This window comes from Monopterus albus, unplaced genomic scaffold, assembly GCF_001952655.1.
Source record: "Monopterus albus unplaced genomic scaffold, M_albus_1.0 scaffold180.1, whole genome shotgun sequence".
NCBI lineage: Eukaryota > Metazoa > Chordata > Actinopteri > Synbranchiformes > Synbranchidae > Monopterus > Monopterus albus.
This window is the reverse complement of record NW_018128060.1, coordinates 673,232-697,563: the sequence shown is the minus strand read 5'-3', so window position 1 is coordinate 697,563 and position 24,332 is coordinate 673,232. Positions and strand designations below refer to the sequence as shown.

The window sequence follows — 24,332 nt, the reverse complement described above, 5'->3', positions numbered from 1 at the left end:
AGTTGTCATAGTGATACCATCACTATCACTAGATGTTTTGTTAACACATTTATTCACTATTTCTATAATTTCCTTTTCAGCTATGGGCTTCAAAAACATAGAACTCATGTTCCTTTCGATTGTATTATTATTTATAGTGACGGATGTATCATCTGTACAAATGCTTCTTGCTACACCAGGACCAATATTCACAAAGATGCTATTAAACTTATCATGAATGTAGTGTAACATGAATATTGTGGTATTGATTTCAAACAGTGGAATTATTTGCTCTGCTTTTGTACAAGGATCAATCATGAATGTTGTAATTTGCTATTGATGTAATTGATTAATTTGTCCAATTATACTAGAGACAATCTTCAGCCCTTTGTACTCGTTGGTGGGGTGTACTCGGGAGGAACAATGAGTCGACTCTGCTCTGTCTACTACTGGATTGACTGGTCTTTCATTTCCTACACTGGTTGGATATATTGTTTAATCACAGTATATTTGAATAGAAATACCTTTTATAGAGGTTCAGAATAACACAAACACAGTTTGGTCAAAAACAATCCAACTGGTTAATTGTATTTTATATATGTATTTATTTATTCATTTTATAATGCAAGTTGTCCTCTCAAATAGGGTTTTTGATCTCTTTGTTCATTTTATTAACCTTTTGAGAAAATTGTTTTTGTATTATTGTCTCACCTTTCCATAAGTAGTCCAAAGTGACATGTATGCATTCTGTAGGGACAGGGAAATTCAAAACAGTCTTACTTTGTTTATAAGGATAATCACCTTTCTTTGGCCAAGCATGTTACACACAAGGAATTTGTTTCCGGTACAGAACTGAGGCAGCCATCTGCGGCGCCAACTCACACCGGTGGCTCTAACCATCGGGGGCAACTTGGGGGTTCAGTGTCTTGCTCAAGGACACTTCGACACGTGTAGACTGCAGGCTCCGTGATTCAACCCTCTGGTTGGGAGACGGCCGCTCTACCCACTGAACCACAGTTACCTTTATTAGTTGCTTTTGTGGATAACATTTGCCATTCACATCACCACTCACGTTCAGGAGCAAAACAATTTCACATTTGATATATAAGCATGTAAGTATTTATATTTCTTTTCTCAGAAAAAAATGAGATTACTAAATAGACTACAGCCACATTACATGACATTAGCACTTTGATTAAAATGATAGTAAAGATTATAAAGAGCTGAAGTGAAGCCTGAACTTCCGGAGGTCTACAGAAGAAAATAGTTTTCAAAATTCCACTAGCATTTGTGGCATTACTCTAGGTGTGGAATATAAGTAGCTTAGATAGCTGTTGGTTGCTAAGTAACATTTTGGTCTTCTCTGGTGACTGTTTTTGAGGCAACCTTTGGATTAGGTTTTGAGCACAACAAAATTGTAAATTGTGTATTTGATTCTGTTCTTGGTCAATTCAGGGATCTCTCTATCTTCATTAGTATTCGTCACCCAGTGTACACCTGACTGTGCACTTGGAGTTTATACACCAAGTGTGTCCATTCTGATCAACTAGTTGAATCAGTCTGTATCAAAGATCATTTATGAGTAGTAACTGCATGTGGCTACACCTTTTCACTAATTAATGATCCGTCCAATGAAGAAATATTAACATAATATAAATTTAGTTGAACAGCCACCAGAGGACTGTATAATTCAATGTGAATTTACTAGTTTAATTACATCTAGTGAAACTGCTCCCCCAACACTGCCAATATACCAGTGGCTCAGTGAGTGAACCAGCTTTGTTTTCCCACAGCTAATTAAATCCCACTGATGGCAAAACAATGCAAAATTACAAATAAATTGAACATACCCAACTGAATAAATTAACCAGAATTTGGCAGATAGACTTCAGGCACCTTCATTATCTGTCCAGTGGTCACACTAATCACACAACTAGCTGAAATTGTACTTAAAAAAAAGTATTCTCCAGGATATACAGTATGTGGGTGAATGGACACAAGTTGAGAAAAGCATCTGACAAATCAAATTCAAAAAGCTTTAAAACTCAATTGGATTTTCTGTGTGTTGTGTAAAAATCTTAAGTTCATACATCTCTTGTCAAACATCTTGCCAATCTACTCGGTGCATGATCTGTTGAGTTGAACATCAGATTTCTTTTGATAAACCACATCTGTTTGATACTGACAGCTGCTTACTGCACAGTAAATATTTTATTCTGCACCAAGTAATTCTGCAAACTTCCCAACTACATAAATAGACACACTGTGGTTTACTGTTCTGGACTTTCAAACTGGTTTTAGTGAAAGTATACACCCACAACATCTTTCCCGCTGTGCGTGTTAATTACACATCCTCTTTGACTTGCCGCTGTTCCCATGGTTTGTGTAGTCTCCAAAAAAACAGCTCTACCAACCTTGTTATCTTTCACCATTTTTGCCAGCATTTGCTGGGCCTCAGTGCTATTTTTCACTGTTCTCCACAGTAACAGTGGAGGAGATTAACACCTGGAAGCTGCCCAGTCTTCCTTCAGCGGTCAGCAGAGGTGAGGTTCCTTATTAAAGGCTCACTCTGTAAATGGGAGCTGCTGGAAGAGAAAAATGGTTACTTGTTCACTTAATCCTGGTCAGTGAGTTTAAAATAAATGTCTAAAGGAGAAAATACTTGATTTTTTTAAAAAACTAATTGTTACATACTGCTCATCAGTTCATATGAAGTCACTGAAAGTTTGCAAGCGACCACACTGAACTTTCTTCAGTAATGGCTCATTGTGAAACATCTATTTGAAATCTGTTGTCATTGCTCTCTCCAGCAGTGAAAGGTAATTGAAATAATGTTTCATACTGTGTGAAGTCGTGCTGTTTGTTTGAATCAGCCTTTGCAAAACCTAAAAGATGTGCCAACTTGTGAAGGCCGATGCTCACTGCATTTGATTTTGAAGCATGGAGGCACATGCATTGTGTGAATGTGTCACTTCCAGTCCATTGACTCTGTTGTTGGCAGACATTGTTAACCAGGACAGTTGTCATCCAACAAGCTGAATAACATTTCTCAACAGCAGAGTATGCACAGATTCAGTAAACATGTCCGTTTTATTGTTCTGCAGTACTCCACATAAAATATATTTTTTAAAAGTTACTATGGAGAGTCTGAAAGATCCTGAAAACTTCTCAATCTTTCTGTGATCAGTGGGGCCCTGAGTTATAGTTTTGTTTATTTAAAGTGAGAGATTTCTCTTTGTGCTGTTTTTGTCTGTGCTCCTCTTTCTGATTTGAAATGGACAGAACTCTGCTGGAACAAGGCAAAATGCTGGTTGTGACCATGCATGTGACAGTTGTGTGGTTGTTTGCTTATGTTGCCAGGCCACTGCTGAATCAAATGTGATCAAATCATGCTCACACAGTCCTGATGAAGCGGATTAGATGAGTGTTAAGCTCAGATAAATAATACTTAGACATTTTTCCTGATAGTTTAGTCAGTATTAGACAAATATTTCAGAGTTGAATCCAAGATTTCAGAGACTTTCATTTTATTTTATGAACAACTAATTTATACTTGATGAGCACTTCATTTTGGGAAAAAGGGTCTTTACCTGTGTGTTCTGTCATCGTAAGCTACACTGGTAGAACTCCAATGGGTCACAAGATAAATCTGGGCAACCTGATTAGCAGGATAAGTGCTCAAACTTATGTTTTATTTGTTTGACTACTTTTTTTTTTACTTTATCACTCAAAAAATGATTAGCATAAAACATCCATTTTCAACTACCTGTAACTCCGATGCAATGTTTCCACAGCCACCTCCTCAGACAGTAATTGCACAGAAATTCCACTCCTCCTATCACTGGATGGATCACATCTGGGTTACTTTTGCTTCAGAGAGACTGCACAGTTATAATTTCAGCTGCTGAAAAAACATTTTTCTTAAGCCTTCCCTTTTGTTGAGTTGCACTTTACACTGTCGATTGGTGCTCATAGTGGTGAGTGCTTTGCAGGCTGGTGTCCACACAAAGCCCCCAGCAGAGTCTTTGATGTTTGCATCAGTGGATCAAAGATGTTAGTGCATGGACCTGCCAGGTGCACCGTTCTTTCATCTTACTTATCTGCCTGCTGCTTCCCATTCTCTGTAAAGGGACAGAACAGTGTATCCCATTCAGGCGCACTCTATAATTCACACCAGTAAGATTTCAGATCCTCCAATTTAGGATGCTCTGAATGATTTTACCTGTGGTGCCTACTATGGTGTCTTAAAGCACAAACAGATAGTGTTTTCTTGGTTTCACTGATCTTCCTTGCTTAACACTTTGAATACCATACATATGAGTAACAATCGCTGAATCTCAGTCCAGAGATATGAGCAGCATCTTAAGGTGCATCTCAATCCCTTGACTTCAAAGGAGGAAACAAAAGACTGTTATTTCCTGAAACTCATAAATATTTGAATGTCAGTCATTGCTTTTGATATTTGCTCTTTTCTGCAACAGGATGCACAAATGTTAGACTTGTGTGGTTTTGTGTGCCACTGACTGTCCAGAAAATATATAACAAGTTCACCCCCAGTTTCAGGGCCAGACATTTGTATGCATTTAGTATTTTTAACTCGGTGCTATAACCAGCTGCCTTTGACGCTCCCATTAACCTGCAGTAATTTAGATCAATTCTAAATACCCCTTCTTTTTGCTGTTTGCTTTTCAAACACAGAACTCCCGAAGGACACCTCTGAGTGCTTCCACAGAGAATTTCCACATTATTGATTACAAATGGGATAATAAAAGCCAACATCATTTTATGGGTGCTGTGGTAAAGCTATCTTGTCCCCATTTCCATATCTTGTTGCAATTTCTTTTCCTTGCATACATATCTGCTTGATTCATCACCTTCTCCTTCATACATGACATGACTTATGGATCATGCACAGACGGATGCCTGGTTGCTTCAGCTTAGATCATTGATGCTTTGATCTCAGTGTAAGCAAATGACATCTTCATGCATAATCAGAGTATTGATCCCCCCCCTTCCCCCCACTCTTGTCTTCCTGGCAAATTGATCGGAAAACTAATTGTGCCCTTTTCTCTCAGCAGCATCTCACCATGGGATAATTCCTCTTTTTCCAAACTAGCAATCTTGTTAAAGGGAATGGAAGCGGCCTAACAGTTTAGCAGACCGAGAAGGCTGTTTAAATGGCAATTAATGTCACACTTTTAAGTTTAAGGGTGCCTGCCTGGAGTTGTGGCTATTGTAATTGGGTAAATAAACATAGTGTATTTTGCATTTTCCCATGAAAAATGAACAAGACAACATGCAGCTAACTGCACAAACAGTATTTTTGAAGTCTCTCTGCTTCGTCGCAGTCTGTTTCATGCTGGAGTTACAAGGTAATATTGTTGGAGTGAGAAATGTTGTGTTTATGGCAAAATCTTGACAATATATTCTTTGGGCCATGGCAGGAGTTTTTTTTTTTTTTTCTTCTTGCTGGTAGCCCAGCTAACGAACAGAATAATTTAAGAAGAAGAAAATCTTTAGAGATCTATAGATGTTTGACAGCTCCCAGCTGAGGGGCGACATCTTGAGAGCAAAGGCTTAGGAAAGCATCAATACTGTATATTACATAAGCTTACATCTTATCAAAAACTGAGAGGAACAGACATGAGGGCTTTAGAAGAGTGGCAGATTTTGTAAGACCACACAATCTAAAATAGAGAAAATGTCTATTAAGTATAAAGAAGGTAATACAACTCAGTGGCACTGACCAAAAATCTAACCAATAGAGTATTTCCAGTAGGTGAGAACTTGTCTCACATGGACTAGCTGCCAGCTCCCTAGGACAAAGTCTGCATAATGTCTGAGTGCACCGTAGTGAACCTGGGTGAGAAAACATCTGGATATAGTCTGGAGTTGGGGTGTTGATGTTCTATCATGTGACTGGTGCTAAACCAGAAGAAAACAAACATCCCATAGTGAAGCAAAATTTATTTACAAGGAAGACGCCAATGAAAATATCTAACTGGAAACACAACAAGATTTATAAATCCAATAGAGTATTTCCAGTAGGTGAGAACTTGTCTCACATGGACTAGCTGCTGCTGTGTGCTACATGTGTGAAAGGGCAACTCCAGTCAAAGTCTGGACCTGATTCCTTAGACATAGTCCAAAGTTCATGTGTGAAAATGGCTTATGATTTTGTCATTGTGATTGATCCATTTCAAGTCAAATAGTCATGTGATCCACTGTAAATATGAAAATATAGGATAATAGGACGTTTATGCAAAAGATCATGGTCATTGTTTAATGTGAACCATTGTTTGTTGCTAGTAGAACACGAGAAACTGTTATACCCCAGTTCTTTTATTGGACAGATCTGAATAATGAAGGAGTCCGTCTTTTTTCATTTTAGTGCTGATTTATTTTAAACCACAAGCAAAATTACAAAACACAACCCGGGTGGCTCCCCCTTCCCGGCATCCCCATGCAGGCTGCTGGAAAAAAGGAGAGCCCCAGAAACACCGAGCCTAATACAGTACATTTATAAGTTTTGGGCTAACCCCTTAGATGAAGTCAGTCTGCAGACTCCATCTGTTATCTAGAGCTCCACAGGCTTGGAGCAGTTGGATTTTACCTAGTCATAACAAAATGAGGAAGCTCAATGTGTGTGTATGTTATCACGTGGTGCGTAGCTAAGTATTTATTCAGACATAATATTTTAATACAAGAAAGAATTGGTGTCATAAGTAACTGTAGCTCATATTTCAGAATCAACACTGTCTGCTAACCTTGAAACAAAACAGACTAGAGCAGACTCTGAATATTACTAAACTCCATTACTAATACATTTGATTCAACACATTGTCTAATGATTATTTGACTGATTTATTAATATCTAACAAAACTATAGGCTTTTTTTCATTATAGGAACCTACTGAAACATGTTGTGCCAAGTAACGCTCATCATGGGTTCTGCGTTTGTTTTCACTGTGATGCATCCTATTTGGAGGTGCATTCTGGGAGCTAAATTTCAGCGCCCCTCAAGGTTGTACTAAAACCAAGTACCAGGACCATGCGGGTAGGGTGTGTGCGTGCGCGCGTAGAGCAGTCACTGGTGATTCGATAAATGTTTGCATTTTCACACCTCGTGCATTAGCATTACAAGCATCATGTGTAAACACAAGACTGGCTACTGGTGTGAGAAGAGCAGCCCCTCCCTCCTCTAAACAAAGACCGACAGAGAGAAAATCTTCTTCTTCTACTTTCGGCTGTTCCTGTTAGGGGTTGCCACAAAGAAAATACAATGCAAAAACAAAGCAGCATGGTCCGTGTCAATCCTGGAGGCTATGTTTGGTGATGTTTAAGGGATTAGGCATTAGGTTCCGATAGTGGAAATGCAGCATATGAGTGCTCTCCCATGTCAGCTTCACACAATTTTTTCCTTTGCTCTGGATAGTCAAGTCTTCATTTCTATGGCTTTTAGAGGGTTTTTTGACTTAATGCCTAAGTGTTCCTGAGCAAGACACTGAACCCCGAATTGCTCCCGGTGGCTTGACTAGCGCCGGTGCATGGCAGCCTGTCGTCATCGGTGTGTGAATGTTATGTGTGAATGGGTAAATGGTGTATGATCTTCTGTAAAGCGCTTTGGCCAGTGCAACACACTGTGAGAAAGCGCTATATAAAATACAGTCCATTTTACCATTTTTTTAAAGCTTAAACCTATGTTTTTTTGTTGTTTGTTTTATAGGGGAGGGGGCACTTCTTGTGATAAATGATGCTGTTGTTTTTGGATGAACACTCTAGAAATTATTTAAATCTTGGAAATTTTATCAGTGGACTGCCAGCTAGTTTGAACTGTGCAACTGACAGGCTTAAAGAAAATGTGTGCATTGCTGACAATGATTGATAGCTGTCTTATGCATAAGAAATCTCAGCAATACTAAAAAAGACAAGAAAATGAGTTGTTTTGCTAGCCATTTGTTTCTGGGGACAGGCCAGCTGTTGTGTCCCATCGCTGTCCATGAAGCCCCTTCGCCTTGAACGAACAGATCCAGAGCTCATTTCATCACCGCAGAGAGTGATAGAGTGAGACCTGCCTGTATTCTGTCAGGCCTTTGATGGAATCATTGAGTGTGGATCAGGGCTGAAGAGTGTAGATTCAGATGGAGACTCGGAGCTCAGAGGAGAAGGGGGCAGAACAAAGATGACCTATTCTCACCTGAGATGTGACCACTTTTGTGCAGCTATAGACATCTGTACATGGGTTAAAAATAATCTAAATGATCTCATAAGAAGCAGCACAATCACGCACAGATAAATGGATTCATGCTAGAACAATGGCTTTTAGCTGTGTTCTCTTACAATATATAAGCAGAAGTCAACACATGACACCTAACACAGAATATTTTTAGCACAAAGTGGATCTAATATGTGTGGTCAGGTATCCAAGGTAACAGATCCCAGTGCAGGAATCATTCTAAGAGGGTTTTAAAATCACATTCTTGAAAATGGCAACTCAGACTATTCCTTTCTCCAACACCATTCTCCCTCCTAAAAGCGCAGGTGGTCTCATGTACTGTAAGTGGAAAGATATCAAGGAAGCTATAGTAATAGGCAAATGTAGAAAATATATCTTCTGTGACAACAGCTGAGTATTTCTATGAATCAGTCATTGTACTTTAAGTTTTAACTTTTTGTTGGCTCTTTGTGTGACTTTAATAGAGTATGATTGAAGGGCTTTATGGCATAGGAGCTGGCTGTATATATATGATGAGAAGAGTATAGTTTGAGTCTGCCTTTTGCCTGTTTTCAATTCGTTGATCATTTTACAAGAAAATATCACTTCTATACTGAATATATTTTTAATAATCCACTTTTTTATTTGAAGTACATTTGAATATCAAAGGTTGTTTTACAGCACGTTGTGCTTTAACTTTACAAAACCTCTGGAGAGTAAAACCTTTTCTTCTGAAGTATAGATAAATAGATTCCTTTTAATGTCATTGCACAATGTACAAAACAATTCAGTTAACAATCCTGTCGGTACATTCATACATACTGCACTAAAGTGTAAATAATGATTAAACTCTAAATGTTAAAATCCCATCGGATGATTTAAAAAAAGTTAAAATATTAAACCATGAGATTAGACAGTGCGATAATAAATAAGGAGGGCTCTACAATATTGTACTTGAGGATATTCCACGCATGCAGAATATCTTTGGACCCAAATACAAATAGTGCAATGCAGTTGGTTGGTACATCGAATAGCAGCTGGGACTGTAGAAGTGGCTGCAAGTATGTTATATAGAAAAAAAAAAACAAAAAGTCCCAGTCAGTGCTGTTGTTTGGTGGCTTTCAGTACTCTCATTGCATGGGAGTAGAAGCTGTTCTTAAGCCTGTTTATCAGTGATTTGATTGACCTGAAGCGTCTACCTGAGGGGAGCAGGTCAAACAATACAGTATGATGACCAGAGTGGAATGCATCTGTTCAGAATGGTGGATGTTTTGCTCTAACAGACTGGCAACCTGTCCAGGATAATAACCATTATCCTCAAGTGTATGTTTCATTGTGTCAGCAACTACAAAGGTAAGCAAAAAGCCACAGAGTTGTTGATGAGATCAGGGTGACAGTGTGAGAGATCCAGTGGAGGCTACCATGGCAGGCTTTTTGCCTTGTATTAGAGTGAGGTCAGCTGGAACATATACAGATATTTTTGCCTTCAGACATGGTTGGACTACACATGAAACGATCTGGGTTTGTTTAAAACATAGGAAATTCATTGTGTATTTCTGTATTAGTCAGCAATAGTGTTCCAAGTAGTGTTGTAAATTATGCTGGTTTGTTTCTTAATGTGAACGCCAGGTGAATTTTCATTATTGTCCTTTTTGTAAATAGTCTGAATACTGCAGGAGTGCTTTATTATCCAAGTGAGACCAGCTTAATGTTGATACCTTTTCTTTCTCCTGTAATCTCTCATCATGATTCTGACCTTTGGAGACAATGTTATCATAGTATCATAGTAATACAGGGTCACTGACTCTGGAATAGAAATATATTTTTATTGTGCTAGTTTGACGTGGAGACTTACTGACTGCAGAAGTTGGAATCAAATAAAAGTTATGTGGCGATACTGTAGATGCATGAGGAATAATCACTGCTATAAAAATAAATTTCTAGTTTTAGAAACATAATGCACAATCCACCAAGGCTTTATCTCCTGTTCAGTTAGGATTAATAACCCTTTATCCTCAAAATATGAGGAATCACTGGATTTGAGTTGTTCTGAGAGCCAAAAACATCTCAAATGCAATTCAGTTAGCATGAATAAACTGCCAGTTTTTTGCTTGGTAAAAACTATTTGAGTCAAGATTAAAAGCTTCTAGAAAGAGCAAAAGCTAAACATGAAAATGTCTCCCAGCTTCTTCTCACTGGCTTCCTTTTGCTTCCTGTAGCACATAAAAAAAAATTCAGGGTCTCTAATTTTGTGGTCAATTTGTGTTATTTACAAACTGTTACAATTGTCAGCCCTGAAAAAAATAAAATCTAAATCAGCCATTCGAATTATTTTGCTGTCATCTATTTCAAATCAAGCCTAGTAAAGAAAAGATTATATAATGCATAATCACAATTTAACAAGGAAAACACAACAGACAGAACAATTGTATATAGACAGTAGAGGAATAATTGCAAACAGATGGATGACACATCCACCAGTTAAGCAGACATACTGTAGGTGAAGGGAAAGTAAACGTGCATTTTGTGCTCAGTGGAGGAGGTGGGTTAATTAAAGCAGTGTTAGCAGCATTACAGTGCCTTGGCTTGTCTTAGTGTTTTATCAACATATTTGGCAGAAATGCCAGGAAATGATTTGAATTTAAAATGAGTTGTATTCTGTCAGTAAGCCTGCATAAATCTGTGTGTCTGGGTTTTGTGTTCAAGTCTGATCCAACATGTTGTCCAATGGAGGCAGTGTGTTAGGAAAGAAAAGTACATTGTATAGGCTTCTAAAGGCTTCAGACAGTATTCTTATGCACCTTGTTTTGTAGTTAGCATTTTTTATGGATAAAATTTCAATTTCTGCCCACCAGTCTACACCTTATAACCCATAGTGACAATGTGAAAACATATTTTTAAACCTGAAATCTTTCATTTTCAGACCCCCTTTGCTGTGACACTTGGTCAAGTGTCATGTTTGCTTTAATTATCCTTGAGATGTGTCTAGAATTGTACTTTGACAGGCCTTTGTGGGTGAATGTCTGGATAGAAGCCATTTAGATTTAAAGACATATGACGGCTCACTTTGAATTGTGTGATATTTAAGGGACTCAGAGTGTGGAGGAAAAGACTCTCTGGTGTGATGAGAAAAAAATTGACTTTTTGGGTCAAATTCTAAGCACTATCTGGTGAACACCAGGTACTGCTCATCATCTGGTTAATACATCGTTATGGTGAAGCATTGTGGAGGGAGTGCCATGTTGCGGGAGTGGACCTCAGCAGCAGGGACAGGGAGACTGGTAAGAACTGAGGGAAGGATGAATGCAGCCAAATATAGAGGTATATAGAAGAAAACCTGTTCCATGACAACACTGGAGCAGCTTCAAGCCTCTGACTGTCCTCGAGTGGCCCAGACTTAAACCCCAGAGATCATTTGCTGAGGCACCTGAAGATTGAGGTTCTGATGCCTCCCATCCAATCTGAAGGTGTTTAGAAGATCTGATGGGGATTATGGGATAAACCTAATCCAGGTGTGTGAAGCTTGTTGAGACTTACCTATGAAGACCCAAAGCACTTGCTGCCAAATGGGCTTCTACAAAGCACTGAGTACATTAATAGCTGCTCTGGACTTCAGTGTTTGTTACATTTCTGACATTCTTTATACAGTATGTTTGTGATCCTGTGGCTGTATTCAGACAGTATATTTAGAAGTAACAAAGAGTCACTTTGGGAGTGACTGTTGCTCAGGAGGTAGAGCGGGTTGTCGCCTACCTGGAAAATTAGCGGTTCGATTCCCAGCTTGTCCAGTCCATATGTCAAAGTGTCCTTGAGCAAGACACCGAACACCCAGTTGCTCCCGGCGATGTCACCGGTGTGTGAATGTGTGAGCGCTTGGGAGTGTGAATGGGTGAACAGCCAAGTAGTGTGAAAACACTTTGAGCGTGCTGCAGTGCATAGAAAAGTGCTATACAAGTATAAGACCATTTACCATTTTGCTTGGCTGACAAATGAAGGTCCAAGCAACAGAAATGGAATTATAGCAATTTAACTCATTATTTTGAGAGTATTAAATTTCATGGCCCAAAACAGCTGTTCCCAATTAGGTCTTTGAGCAAGTACGTACACATCATTAGTCATTAGTGTGTCAGCTGATCGATCAATGTTTTTTTTTTTAATAGATTTTTTAAAAATTATTGCAGTTATAATTAAAAAAAAACCCAGTATAGTACCTTATTAATCCCTAAGGGGATATTCAGGAATGCTGACTGTTTGCAAAATGGTGTTTTACTATTTAAGTCTCACGTCATGTCAGTTATCCTGTATGTTTTTTCAGTAACACTTTTTTGGAAAAAAAAAATCAAAAAGAAAGATCCTTTGCCCTGTGTGACACATCTAACTTTTGTAAGTGTCCAGAAATTCATTACATCTTTAATCCACAAGCCAAAGGTTGGAGGATTCTTATCCTACTATTTAGGTATCATGAGTTTTCTAGCAGTAGAAAAGGCAATAACATCCTTGATCTTTCACTTTAGAGCAGCATCCTGTGGGGATACTTGCACAGCATTTAATGTCTAAGTATTTGTTAGCAGTAATTAGTACTCATCATTGTCAGTAATCTTTTTTAATGTTTTGTTTTTGGATACAAACCAGATGCAATTTAACCCACATTTGTTAACATGTATCCATTAGCCATCGGGGTCAGCCCCAGTGCAGTCCAGAGGGCGGTGGCTCACTTAATGCTTCAGCAGTTCACTTATGTCAATAACAATTAAGCTAGCAGGCTAACTACTCTTCACTCATAAACCAGCAAACACTTGGGTGAATTGTATTTATGAGCAAGACAAACATTTTATTGTCTTCACAGGCTCTCACTCATACAGAGCATTCAGTGGTTTGGAAACAGCTTGGTGTGCTTTCTCAATGACCATGATGAAATTACTGAAACAGTGAGCGAGACGGATAATTTCATCATTACTTTAGCTGCTTTTATAACAGGAGGACAGATCCTGTAGAAGCTTCTTCCATCGAGTGCTCACTAACTTAGTTATACATGGGAGGAGTAAAGCTTATGTATGCGTTTTTCTCAAACCACAACAATCTGAATCATTCTTGAAAACTTGTTGGATGTATTTATACTTGGCTTTTAAAAAATGTATTAGATACCTAGATTGAACGAGTCACAGTAAATGGAGTCTTAAGTTACAGCGAGATCAGAACAAATGTGAGAGTGTAAATGTCTTTTATCCTGTGAAGTAGCACTGGAGAGTCGTGTCCTCCTAAAAAGAAACTACAGCCTTTGTTGAAAATATTAACTGCATTTAATAAAGAACCTTTTGTTTACAGCTGCATGAGACAGCTCTAAGCTTGGGCAGTTTAAAAGCTTTACATGCGGTATATACATATATATTTGTGGAGCATATTAAAGTCCTGACTGTGCTACAGTGTGCCCAGTGTGCCTCATTATAAAGCTGATTATAATGTCTGCACAAGCAGCATCACAATGAAAAAGTAATAACAGATAATATACATAAAGTCACTTGGTTCCAGCTAAAGGATAAAGGTGTTCAAAGTTAACTTATTTTATGATCCTTTTTCCTTCATCTCCCATTTCTTTCTGTGAGTTGTTTCTGCACTAACATATCTGGGCAATTTATGATTTTTCTGCTCTAATCGAAGATCTCTGCTTAGCACTTGGATACAGCTGAGGTTTGTGGTCTTGGCACTGAGCTACTTGTCAATCCTGCGATTTGAGAAATTGATGGTAGTACTACGAGCTGTTAACCCCAGTTTTCAGGGCTGAAGGAGGTGGGGTTTGAGCTCAGGAGGGAAATACTGACACTGACCTGCAGCCAGTTAATATTTTTCACTGACAATTAGACGAGTATTCTTGAGTCTTCTTCCTGGGAGCCAGATAGACGGGGAGAGGGTTTGTAATTATCCATATCAATTATTGGGCATGTGACATGGGTATTTACATTGCCAGGATGGCTCAACTGCTCTGACTAATGAAGCAACCATCTGGACCTGCTCCCTGACTTCACCAACGCAAACAGGATGTAAGACTACAGACAGGCTGCCAGAACCACTGGAGTCCACTGGAGGAGGCAGGTGGAGGTGAGCAGCAGAGCGTTTAGTGGGGTACCATACTGCTGCTTGTTCTTTTATGCATTTAATACATATATCTGAAGAGTCTTGATAATAATCAAGAGATGGATCTGCAGAATAATATACACTGTTTATACTATTTAACCTATATGGCAAATATTTCTGCACCATTGTTTTAGACTAGCCAAAGCAGAAGCAGCAGTCCAGTGCTAGTGTATCACTGCATATGTTTCTAACTGCTTGTGTTTTGGCTCAAGTTCTTCTCTCTGAGCTCCTTCACCAGTTAACCTTTCACACTCCATAAGGTGCTATAACATTTGGCTCTCATTCTGATGTGTCCAGTCTGTCTGCCAACATGGCCGTTTTAATGATTCTGTGCTTAATCCGTGGGAGCATTCTGCAAACTATTACCCAACTAGAAAAGGTCACATGAATTCAGTGTTATTGGAAAGGGTTCAAGGCTTTAAGAAATATCACTTCCCTTAGTTGCACTTCTGTGCATTTCTCCTGGCAAAGAAATATGGTGTCCTTCTCCTCGCTGAATATACAGCCAAGGAACTTTTGAGATCATATTAATCAAGCTGTTGGTTTCTACTTTATAGATTATGGCAAATATAGGGAGTCACATTCAGCTTCACATTTTGCAGAGTGAGAAAATAGAAATACATCCACATGTGTGCATTGGAAAAAATGTATGGGACCATAGAGCTTGAGATTACAGTTCATGAATTAAAAAAAAAAAAAAATTCAAAGCAGTTTATAAAAAAAAAAACTATGATGGAAAAACTTTTGTTTCCACAACAAACATGAGTAAAAACAAATTAACCTTTGATTCATTAATGACAAAATGTGTTAACCTGCGTAAAATAACAATCTGCATGGATCTGCACAAACGTCTAAAGGGTGTCATCTGCCACCCAAAACAATCTCTTCTTCAGAAGCTAATTTAGCTTCTTGACGTGTTTCAATACCATTAATACACAGTCCTCCAGTAATTTTATGTCTCTGTATTATTAGCTAAGACTTTTGGTTTCTGGAAAGAATAACCAAGAGATTTATAGACTAAATTCCTTTACATTCATGTCAATACTGCACTAAAATGTTGCCTAAACCTGGACTAAAACTAACAGTGATTACTGTTGATGGCAAAAATATGATGAAAATAATCTATATTTTTGTAAAACAGGCAGTAAGATTGTGGCTGAGGTGCAGCCTTCGGGCTATTGGTGTTAGGAGGATGTGCTGTATGCATTTAACAAGAGATAAAGGCACTTCACTGTCCCCTCCTGCTCTTACCATACTTTAACATCTGTGAGATCAATGGGACCCTTTGGCTTTGCTCTTATCCCTCTGCCTTCTTCAGAAATCAGCAGCCTGATTTGATCAGAGTACCGCCCGTCCTGTCCTTGTCTCATGTCGTACAGGACCAGAGAATTCCTTCTGTCATTTCTGACAGTCCTGTGATGGCAGGGAGAGACAGGGGCTTTGTCCCAGTGTGATATTTATCTTTGAGATTGAGGAGTTAGTCCTACAAGCAACTACTTCGTGCACTTCATACCCTCTGGCTTTCCTTAGGAACGTCTTTCACTTTTGGTGCTTTGGTAAAAGCTACATACTGGATTACAGACTTAGTAAAGTGAATGATGTTTGGCTTTTTTTGCAGTAGAAGAGTAGGATCCCTTCCTCAGAAGCAGCTCTTAAAATGGTGTCAATCACAGCAGCAGCAGTGTATTTGACAGAGTCACCAGGGAGCGCTTGTCTGCTGTTCACAGACAGTTCAAGGTTAATTGATGTACATCATAAAATATTGATAAGGAAATGATCACTTACTGCAGGATCTCACGTTATGCATGTAAGCCAAGCTTTGGGTGAATATATACTGCCTTTGAATAGGCCACAGGATAAGGAAATAACTGCGACTCCCCCAAGTTAGTCATTTGCACACTTTGGAAGTGGGTTAATGAGAGCTGGTTAATGGGAAAACTTTTCTCTTCCCTCAAGAACCACAATGTAATTATTTGATTTATGAGTGGCTAGAGGTGGAAAGCAGCCGACGAGCTCTCACACCTCAGAGGGCTTCAGCCTGAGGTTTGTTAGACAGACGAGCTTCGTTTCTGTGTGCTTAGTCCTCTATCACATCATTACAGCACCACCCTGAAGAAACACACCCGTTGTATTATGTGTTTGTTTAATACCCTGCCATCATCCGGAGCACACAGTGAAATTAGATGCAAAACAAATAATTGTCCAGAGGTTTCAGTGAAACAAATCAAAACTGTATTCTGAGCTGCACTTAATTTGCACTACAGGGATTTTTTTTTGTTTTCCAGCATGTAAACCACAGGACTGTATTAATACAAGCGGAGCATAGAATACTAATCAGCACATATTGTGATAACTTTGTTTTTGTGCTTGTTGGAGTTGTTGGAAGGGTAATCTTCTTGGTGCTGTAAATCCAGCTTTTGTAGCAGACAGAAATGCCTCTTGGTTCATTGTGCTGACAGTGTCTGGAGAAGTGAGGAGGATTAGCTGACACTACAAGTCTGAAAAAAGCAACAGTGGACCCTTCAGCATATTTTAGAATGTTTGTAGAAAATATATAAAATTCTGCTTCTGGCTGCCAAGATGTCAGGTGTGTGATGGCACAGTGGCTTTGTTGTTGTTTAATTAGGCTAAGTGAACGCATCACATGTCCAGAGGCATAATTACACGCCGAGGTAGAAGGTTGTGGTGCAGTTTGTCAGTGAGAGTGGCTCAGAGCCTCGTGTCAGCGAACGACAGCGTGCTCTGATCACTTAGTGGAATGAAAAAGAGCTGCTGTGTGCAGAGAAAGAGAAAGATCTCTCCCATGCAGATGTCTGTCCTACAGTAAGTGCTGGGTAATGAGATGCCAATCAAATAATTGAAATAATTACTCCAGCTTAATTAAAATAATTCATTGCTAATTTTGTAGAGGATATGTTGTTTTTGTCCCCTTCTTAAAAAACAGGTTTCCAATAATGTCCACGTGGTCATGTCAATCAAACCAATAAACCAAAAATATACTTTGAGTACACCTTTTTCTAGTTTTAACACTGATTAATAACATTTGTAAGTGTGGAAAATGTAAATATTTATGCTGTTTAATCTACATTCTAAATAAATGTCTATCAATACAATAATTAGCACTGTGTTAAATTTTTATAGCTTCCTATGCAGTTGTTTGATGACACTTTTAATCATAGAAAAATGAGACAGATGAGATTAGGTTCATTCTCTTATTTACAGTGATTTAGAGTTGTACTTCCACAAAGATGGAAGCATGTGAGAGACAGATTATAAAAAAAAGAATGGTCAGAATCAAGGCAGCAGAGACCAAGATATCCTATTTTAAGTCTCTGGGTCAAGCTCACAAAACATCCTACAATTCCCACAGTGCAACTCAGTAGTATTTCTTTAGATACTGAAAAATGCCTGCATCTTTATCTACACATCCAGCTGGTGATGTAAGTTATTTGAATATGAAAATAGCCCAAACTTGGGCCGTACTGGGCCACAAAACACCTTATTACAACAGTTTTCACAGGATTATATTCCCCATGAGGAGTAAAATGATTTTCATGTTAAAAACCAGTGCAGTGTCTCATTAAAGGCTTTCGTTCAGTTTTCTTGTCTGATCTCAGAAGTTAGTAGAAGCTGTTCCTGTCTGCAGTGGTGTCCTTTTTGATATGACTAGTGGGGAGCGACAAATTCAGACATGCTTACATTCTATATAGTGGCTTTAAATGAGAACATCATCATGCCATCTGGCAATATGCTAAAGTCTGCTGCCTTGTTTGAACCAGACTGCGCCCACACTTGTGCCAAACTCAGTCCTAAAGAAACCAGCTGCATTATTTTTTTGTTTTTTCCTGTAGATTTGTCCTGACTTTCATCTGGCTTCAAACAGACACCCCATGGTTTTGTGTTTTCTTTCATCAGACACTGTCCGAGGCTCCTGAGTTTCTCCTTGCCCTCTGTCTTAGAAGTTGCTGCGCCACTGACCCTCATGCAGCCTTTTGTCACAGCATGAGTGAAAAAAAATATTTGGGGGTCTTGCAAACATCCCTTTCTTTTCTTTCAGCCCCGCCTCTAATACCACCCCTGTTTCTTTTTTCCTAAAGTTCAGACAATCTGATATTTCTTTGCCCTGAAGCATCAGCTCTTCTTGTGGCAGAGACAAGACACATGCTGTCTTCCTATCACCTTATATGTCTCATTCAGCGTTTCCATAAAATGAATCTGCTGTACGTATACAATAGCAGCAGTTTGCAGTGACCTCCAAAATTACCCAAATTAAAAGTATTTCTCAGGCAAATTTCATGTCATTTCCTCAAGTTATTAAAACTATAATTAACCAGACTTTCTCAACACTGACAGCTAAACCTGAGTGATTCGGTGCATTAAACAATAGTATCAGACTTAAAAACATCTGTGAACAACTTCTGGTACAGTCAACTTTCACCTTAGTTTCTAAGAAAGTAATAATATATGGCCAAATGTATGTGGACACCCAAACGTTGAGCAAGTACATAAATCCAAGTCCACTATGTATTGTCCAGCTTATTAGGCACACATGTGGAATTTAATGTAATCCACTATGACTTTTCTGCCCCAAGTATAAGTTTGATTCCTGTGATGTTCAGTTGTTGTTGTTGCCTAATTATAACACATAGCCACTGTATCAGTGATATGCACATTCTAGCCTATACTAGTTTGCTCCTACTGAAATATAATCATGGGTCTGATAACAGCTGATAATGGCCATTTAATGGGGTGATAACGTTTGGCTGTATTAATATTGCAGGGTGTATGCCAAATCTAATGCAGGTTTAACTCTAGTTTAAAGTTGTTGGAGCTTTTCCTTTCTATCTGGCAATCTGTTTATCTGCACTAGGCGGCACTGCAGGAGGACAGACAAAGACAGAAATGTGTTGGTTCAGTCCCAGTCACTCCTCTAAAAGGGATTAGACCATAAATCTCTGTCTTACTCTTTCGCCTTTTCAGTATGACTCCCTCCTGCGTCTTCATCTCTTTTCCTTTCTGTCTCCTCCTCCTCCCTTTCTCTCTGTGTCTCACTCTGGACTGACTCCAGATGAGTTGGTGCTCCAGGCACACAGTCCCTGGTTGTTTGAGCTTCCAAAAAATAGAGTTATAGGTTAAGGCTGGGCAGCCAGAAAAAAATAAGATAAAATAAACTACAACTTGAAAGAAAGATGTGCAAAAGATCTCAAATGTATTCTTCAATTGCGCTGTTACAAAGAGCTTCATGAAGGTCTGTGGTGTCGGATCTTCTAAGACGGAGGGCAAACAGTAACCTTGGGTAGTGTCTGACAGTATAAAATAGAAACCCACATTTGAGGGTGGAGAACTGTGAGGGTGAATACAATTCACAGATTGGGAAACAATAACTTATTTGGTGTAGTCTATATAGTATATCTCAAACATGCTCAGAGCAGTGCTGCAGTGTATTAGTGTGTGACCTCTGAATGAGAAGACCGAATCCAGGCAAAGATTTTTTTTTTTTTTTACATCTGCTCATGAACTTCTGAGTGGAGGAAAGAATGAGTCTCCACCACCTCTGAGATGATTTCACTGTCTGATGCAGACTTAAAGCTTGTGCATACTTAAAATAAATGTATTTCTACAATGAACCATCCTCTGAGTGGTTCAGAGCTTTTTCAGCATTGGCTAAACTTGTGGAATAAGAATTAATATCTCTTTCAGGTGTTTGTAGTCTATAAAACATCTGCACAGGGTGATCTGACTTGAAGACATGAAGCTACAAGATGTTTAACGGTGAAGCAGCTACAAGATGTGCTAAGACATTTAATGAATAGTAAGAAAAAATATGTAGGTGTTTATTGACAAAGCGCTGAATCAGGGTAACCTCTGCTGGAGCTAGTAGTTATCAGAGGAATGAGCTTAAGAGAATTACAAGCCTTGCCTCTTCTCACACTTAGGCACACTTAAATCATCATTGCAGAAGTCATAGGAAGATGTAAGGTGAACCCCACTTCACCTAATTGCATCTATGTTTCCCTCACTTGCATCTTAGTCCTGCCTATATAAGATGCAAGGAGAAGCTGCAAGGAGAGAGGAATTGAGGAACATGTTTTAACTGACATGACACATCCTTTCCTCCGAGCCTTATGTGAAGCATCCATTCACAAACTGATTTCCGATAAAGGGGCATGGCAATCTGTAACAGACTTCCATGAAGGATGCACTCGTGTATCCTCAGTTATAGTTCCCCCAGGCAGCCTCCTTGCTCCTCAGAGAAGAAATAAGAGCCTTGGGACATTCTTGATCATGGTGGACTGGAACGGTTTTCAGGTTGAGCAAGGGTCAATCAGGCAACCAGATGCTAAGAGGGGCTTACAGGGGAGTTGCTGTGTTTTTTAATTAAGCATTTTGAATTTTGTACAGGGGATGTCTGACAGTGAACTTTATATAAGCCAGCACATTTTCCAGAATAAGTTTAACTGTGTATTTTAGCACAAGATTCAGTTTCAGTTTCAAACTTAATGTCCATCTGAATCAATTACATGGTATCCTACGATACCACTTACATTCCTTGTGCATCCTTTTCATTTAAACACGGAGTTACAATCACATAATGATGGATGGTGACACATTGTTTCATGTATTCACTCACTGATGTTTGTTTGCAGTGGCATTCACCATTAAAAACTGACTTTAATAAGCCTTGTACCACTATAATACAGGATCAGGAATAAATTACATTATATCTCTGTCATCTGTGGAATACCTTTGCTCACAACTTTCATAATCAGCCTTGTAAAACCCTTGATCTAAGCTCTGGTGGGTGATTAAAGACTTCGGTGATAAAAAAGAGCTATTTGTGGAGCAGACGCTGAGCGAGAGTGCATGTGTCTCTCACCACTGCTGTGAGTAGTCATGGAAAATCAGGATTAGACTAGCCCACAAAACAATGCAGGAACCAACTTCCCCTCAGAATCAAAAAGAAATGTGAACATCCAGTTGACGGGAGAATACTGCTGAAGTTTCAAGGAAAGTAATGCTGAAAGCCAACTCACTCACAACTCAGTTTGACTGCTCTGGAGGCAGGCAGCACAGAGGTGGATCTCTCATTACCCCAGGAGCTGTAGTTACTGCTTATGTACTAAAGAAATAATTAACAGAAGTGCGTGTGCATGTCTCCAGCTGTATGTTCTTGTTACTCTCCTGTGTCTGCCCTGCCATACCACAATCCAAGGCACCGATCAGGTCTGGGTGTGAGGTGAGGTGGTGTAGTGTGGTGGATATATTAGCCTGATTAACATCATGCATTAGCTCCTCTTGTTTCTCCTCAGTTCAGGTGGTGCCTGTAGGGTGTGAAGCTTCTGCCTCCCCAGTGGAGGGAGTCTCTTTTGTGCCGCACCCAGTCATGAATCTGTTTTGTGATTTGATATGAATATGTACGCAGGTTAAGTGAAACGCGACTCTCTAATTGCAATGGGAAGAAAGGAGCCTGAAGTGCAGTGCTTTATGGGAGCTGCTTCTGATCTTGCCATATAACTTATTATTCCACATACCATTGGGGTGGGACAGTTTATGGGGTCTTTTCTTTGTCCACTTGTTTATCTCATACTTTTTAATGTATTTTCTTCACATTCTTCATCCTATTTTAAATGCAGTTCTGATAGCATGGACTTATTTTCCCAGCATTGATTTAATTATATTTGTTGTAGCTTTTGTTGTCCCTCAATGTATGCCTCCTTGCCTCTGCCAATTAGGTTTTAACCAAATGTGATTATGAAGAATAAATGCTAACGTTCAGCTCCACTAGAGGGTGGCACATTAGTTTACCTAAGGCAAAGCTTTTAAACTTGGGGTAGAAAAACCGAATGAAGCAAATTTTAAAGGATATGCTTTTAATTTTGAGTGTTTGCATAAGCACAGTGGAGCATTTCAGATTAAAATCCCCCAAAGTGTGGCAACCATGAAAGTGCTTTAATTAGGCCAGCTGACAATCCGCTGGTGTCTCCAAACACACTGGACGTTACTGGTGATAATAACAAACCATTTACCTTTATAGTAATTTAAATTTTAGGAAATGTGACTGGCAAAACAGTTTGGAAACACCACAACAGAAGGGTTTAAGAGTAAAATTTATTTGGGGATATTCTACATGTAACCCTTTTGCCACCCGGCTCGTTATAGTAAGGGAATAGATACTTAGTGCATACCCCTCTAAACTCAAAAAAAAAAAAACAAATTGGCAAAAGAGACATTCCAATGTAAGAAACTTTGTCTAGGGTTCAGTATGATCCTCACCTTTAAAACATCAATTAGAGATTGCCCAGAAATGATATTACTTCAAATCACTCAGAATACGTATGTACATTGTTACTTGTAACTTATGGACAATTTTTCCAGGGACTGTTTCACAATGTAGAAACAATAAACACACACACTAAACACAGTTCAAGGTTGTGTTTTAATTAAACAAACATATACCACAAATGTACCCAGTTCAAATATGAAATAATATTTTAAACCCTTGAAATTATGTTTTAACCACAAAAGCAACCTGAGTGCACTCTTAGTATGCGGTCCCCAGGTGTGGATCCAAAGCAACTGGCTGCAGAGCTGCAGAAGGTGTCCCAGCAGCAGGCTCCTGGTGTGGCTGGTACAGGGGTTGGGCCTGGCAGCTTGGAAGTCCTCTCTGCGCTGGAGCGTTCAGCCCTTCTCCACTCTGGTACTGGATCAGCTGCCTCTAGCGGTGTCCCAAGCCCCGGCCAGCCTGCGTCACCTGCCATAAACAAAAAACAGCGACACAAGGTAGTGGATTTAACTTGTTAGCAAGCTTTCTGCTGGTTAAACATACACCACATAACACCATAGTTTACAGTGTCACTACAAAAAAGGTTATAATGTACAGTCTGTTATCTAATTGTCTAAATTGAAATTGACATTTCTTTTTACCTAAAATAATTGATTAACCTTCAAAAACTTGAGTGTAAGACTTTCCCAGGCAGTTATACCACTCAGATAGTCAAATCTCTCCTGAGGCCTGTAGAGCCAGTGATAAATCTTTACCTGGCTCAAAAGGACAAACAGTTCATTTGTCAGCTGACAATATATACTGAAAGAGAGCCATATTTATTGCAGTTGAATCCCAGGGCAATGGCTGTAGTCTGTGATTGACAGCTGGTCCAAAACTTCGCCAGGACCCTGCCAGTGCTGGGCCAACTTGGGGGACTGTCCCCGCTTCCTCTGCGGGCAGTAAACCCACACTCGGTCCCCAGGCCTCAGCACAGGTCCATGTGTCCTCAAGTCATAAGCCCATTTCTGGCGGGCCCCAGCGTCCACAAGAGCCTCTCTGGCCAGCCGGTGGACCGAGCCCAAGCACTCCCTCAACCGCTTAAAATAGTCCAGCTCTGGCCCACCAGGAATCTCTGGCTCAGGAGGCGGCCCAAACATTAAATCCACCGGGGTGCGGATCTCCCGACCAAACATTAAAGCTGCTGGCGTGCAGCGGCTGGATTCCTGCACAGCTGTCCTGTAAGCCCACAGGACTAACGGCAGGTGTTGATCCTAGTCTCGCTGATGCTGGCTGGTGAGGGTCGCGAGCTGAGTGGCCGGGGTGCAGTTAAAGCGTTCAACCAGCCCATCGCTCTGAGGGTACAGAGGTGTAGTGTAGTCCGTGTCTTTTTCACTCCCAGCCGCTGACACACCTCACTGAATAGACGGCTCTCAAAGTTCTGCCCCTGGTCACTGTGCAGCTCCTCAGGGACCCCGAACCGAGCAAACATTTTGTCCACCAAGCAGCGAGCAGAAGTGGCTGCACTCTGATCCGGCACCGCGTACGCCTCGGGCCATTTTGTGAAATAATCCATCGCCACCAAGACGTAGCGGTTGCCGGCCTCGGTGGTAGGGAATGGCCCCAGAATGTCCACCCCTACCCGTTCCATGGGAGCCCCCACCAGATACTGCTGCAGCGCAGCTTGTGAGCGTTGTGTGGGTCCTTTCTGCGCCGTGCCGCCATGACAGCAGTGGACGTGCA

General features: G+C 39.8%; 1 protein-coding gene across 5 annotated transcripts in view; it reads left to right on the top strand.

The window, feature by feature from the left end:
* Window positions 1-24,332, top strand: part of robo1 (roundabout, axon guidance receptor, homolog 1 (Drosophila)) — a 306,681-nt gene that overhangs the window by 11,469 nt on the left and 270,880 nt on the right. For 4 of the 5 annotated variants that reach the window (XM_020616829.1, XM_020616835.1, XM_020616828.1 and 1 more), the window contains exon 3: window positions 14,160-14,290. The exons of the other annotated variant lie outside the window; for it this stretch is intronic. In XM_020616829.1, coding sequence (XP_020472485.1) covers window positions 14,160-14,290 — 131 coding nt within the window. The remainder of the gene's footprint in view (window positions 1-14,159; window positions 14,291-24,332) is intronic. 5 annotated transcript variants of the gene reach the window in all.